The sequence below is a fragment of the Propithecus coquereli genome, unplaced genomic scaffold, assembly GCF_000956105.1.
Source record: "Propithecus coquereli isolate 6110/MARCELLA unplaced genomic scaffold, Pcoq_1.0 Scaffold477, whole genome shotgun sequence".
NCBI lineage: Eukaryota > Metazoa > Chordata > Mammalia > Primates > Indriidae > Propithecus > Propithecus coquereli.
In genome coordinates this window covers 150,863-153,113 of record NW_012150585.1, presented here as the reverse complement: position 1 = coordinate 153,113, position 2,251 = coordinate 150,863, and the positions used below count along the sequence as shown (strand labels likewise).

The 2,251-nt window shown below is 50.0% G+C and overlaps 1 protein-coding gene across 1 annotated transcript in view; it reads left to right on the top strand.

Moving 5' to 3' along the window:
• Nucleotides 1–183, top strand: part of LOC105819196 (Down syndrome cell adhesion molecule-like protein 1) — a gene marked incomplete at its 3' end in the record, with an annotated part of 37,884 nt that extends 37,701 nt beyond the window's left edge. Inside the window, exon 3 of the mRNA XM_012655384.1 lies at nucleotides 37–183. Within this exon, the coding sequence (XP_012510838.1) occupies nucleotides 37–183 (147 nt within the window). The remainder of the gene's footprint in view (nucleotides 1–36) is intronic.
• Between the last annotated feature and the right edge of the window lie 2,068 nt (nucleotides 184–2,251).

Sequence of the window (2,251 nt, the reverse complement as noted above, 5' to 3'; positions counted from 1 at the left end):
TGACACTCTCCTTTTCCCCACTCCCAAACTCTTCAGTTTTCAGGGAACCCTACACCGTCCGGGTGGAGGATCAAAGGTCAATGCGTGGAAACGTGGCCGTCTTCAAGTGCCTCATCCCCTCTTCAGTGCAGGAATACGTTAGCGTTGTGTCTTGGGAGAAAGACACAGTCTCCATCATCCCAGGTAAGGACGAATCACGGGGCGGCAGATAGGGGTGCTTGGGCAGGGGGCGGATAAAGTAGAGGTGCTTGAGCTGGTCGTTGAGCTGACCAAGATCCTGAGATTGGTTCTGGTGAATGATTTGTTATCGTTCTGGTGATACTTCGGCAAAAAACCGTCTTTGGTCTCCGTCTGGTGCATCTCAGTGGGGTGGTGAAGACCTACGTGAGTGGCCTCGGCTGAGTGTGTGAAGGTCCCATTAGACACGGCGTGTGGCAGGGGTCCCGTGCTTCCTGACTGCTGGGGTTTGGCTGGACCTGGACCTGGCGGACGAGAGGCTGGTCTGTGGTCCGTGTTTCTGCATTCGGAGCACTGAGCACTGGCTCCTTGGAGGACCAGCCTTGAGTATGCACGTGGGGCTTTTTCCTTTCCTTTTCTTTTCCTTTGTGCATGAGTTGGCTAAAGACTCTATCAGCATTCTAGCCAGCCGCATTCGGAGGCTGACGTGGGGAGATGGGTTTAAAATCATGTTGTAGGTTCATCTCATTACAGCTGCCTCGATTGTGAGTTTCTCATTATTGGTTCCTTTTACCTCTTCACGGTTGTCCCTCCAACAGGAAAACAGGTCTGGAAACCCCAAGAGAGGACCTCAAGTCCTTAAAATACCTCTGGGCCTCCAAAGAGTTACAGTTACAAAACTCTGGGATTTTTCCACCACGGACTCCCTTATCCCCACACATTGCAGAGGTTCTGTCGCTTTGTTCCTTCCTTTCTCTAGCAAGGACCTTTGTTTCCCTTTCTGTGAAATGGAGGAACTTAATCAGGTGCCCCCTGAGTGCCCTTCAGCACTGAGGTCCCATGGCGGGTGGTATGAAATGATCGTTGTTCCTCAAGGTGTGCGGGTTAGTCGGGGAGTGCATGCAGCCTGGAAAGCAGGGGTTCTTAGCCTGCGACTCATTCCAATCCCCGAGAACCTCCTTTAAAAACACCGGTGCTCGGTCCCAACCCCAAATCAACTGAATCAGAATCCCCCTGGGGTAGAACCTGGGCATCAGCATTTCCAGTGCTCCCTCCGTGTATAACTAGGATAAGAACCAATGCCTGGGCATGTGGACAGCTAACGTGGCGGGAGCCTTTTTTTGAGACGTTACTTTGTGTTTTGCTTTCAGTACTTTTTCCTTCTCTCAGTTCCAAGCAGATGGCCAGGCCGTTATATATCCTGGCTCCAGAGTTTGTAGCAGGACAGGAATCCAAAGCTACTTGAAGACAGCTGCTCTTCCTGTCTTTTGTAAAACCGTAGGCTAATAGGAGAGGTCAGGATGGGTGTTTTGACTGGGGAGCGGGGCCTCTGAGGGGAAGGAGCTAACAGGAGACAAAGGATGCCAGAGATGGGTAGTGCTGTGGGCTGCTTGGTGGATACAGCGGAAGAAGTGGTTGGACCCCACAAGGGTGGCGTGTGGGACCCGTAGGGACTGAGGGCCAGGGGTCTTGTGTCCAAATAAGGCATGGGGTTCACGGCCCAAGGCCCAAAGGGATCATGCAGGTGGGGCCCAGGGGCTGGTGAGGACCAGAGAGGCTGTGGACCCTGGCACACCCCTGAGAGAAACCCTAATAGTGATGGACACAGTCTCCTGGCTATCTAACAGAGTCAGATTTAAGGTAATTTAAAGAACATCAAAAAATGTGATATTTCTTGTACACTTGAATTTATGGACTAAGCATTATATCCATTAAAATAATAATTATTATTATGTTAAAATTTGGGGGGTGCTGACTATATGTCAGGCACTAGGCTAAGAAACATTCGTATATGATTTCACTTTATCATCGCAAAAAGTCCGTAAGGACGTTTCCGTCCTCTGCTTTACAGAAGAGGAAACTGAGGCTCAAAGCGAAGTAACTTCTTCTGGGTCACAGGTCTGTTATGCAGAGGGTGGGGGCTTCAACCCAGACAATGAGGACTTTGGCCTCTGGAAGGTGGAAAAAATCAGTGTTTTTTGATTTTTTTAGGGACAGCTTCACGGAACCAAGTCCAGTGTTGTGATTAAAAGCCTAGAATGTTGGACAAGAGACTGCCTGGATTTGAAACTCA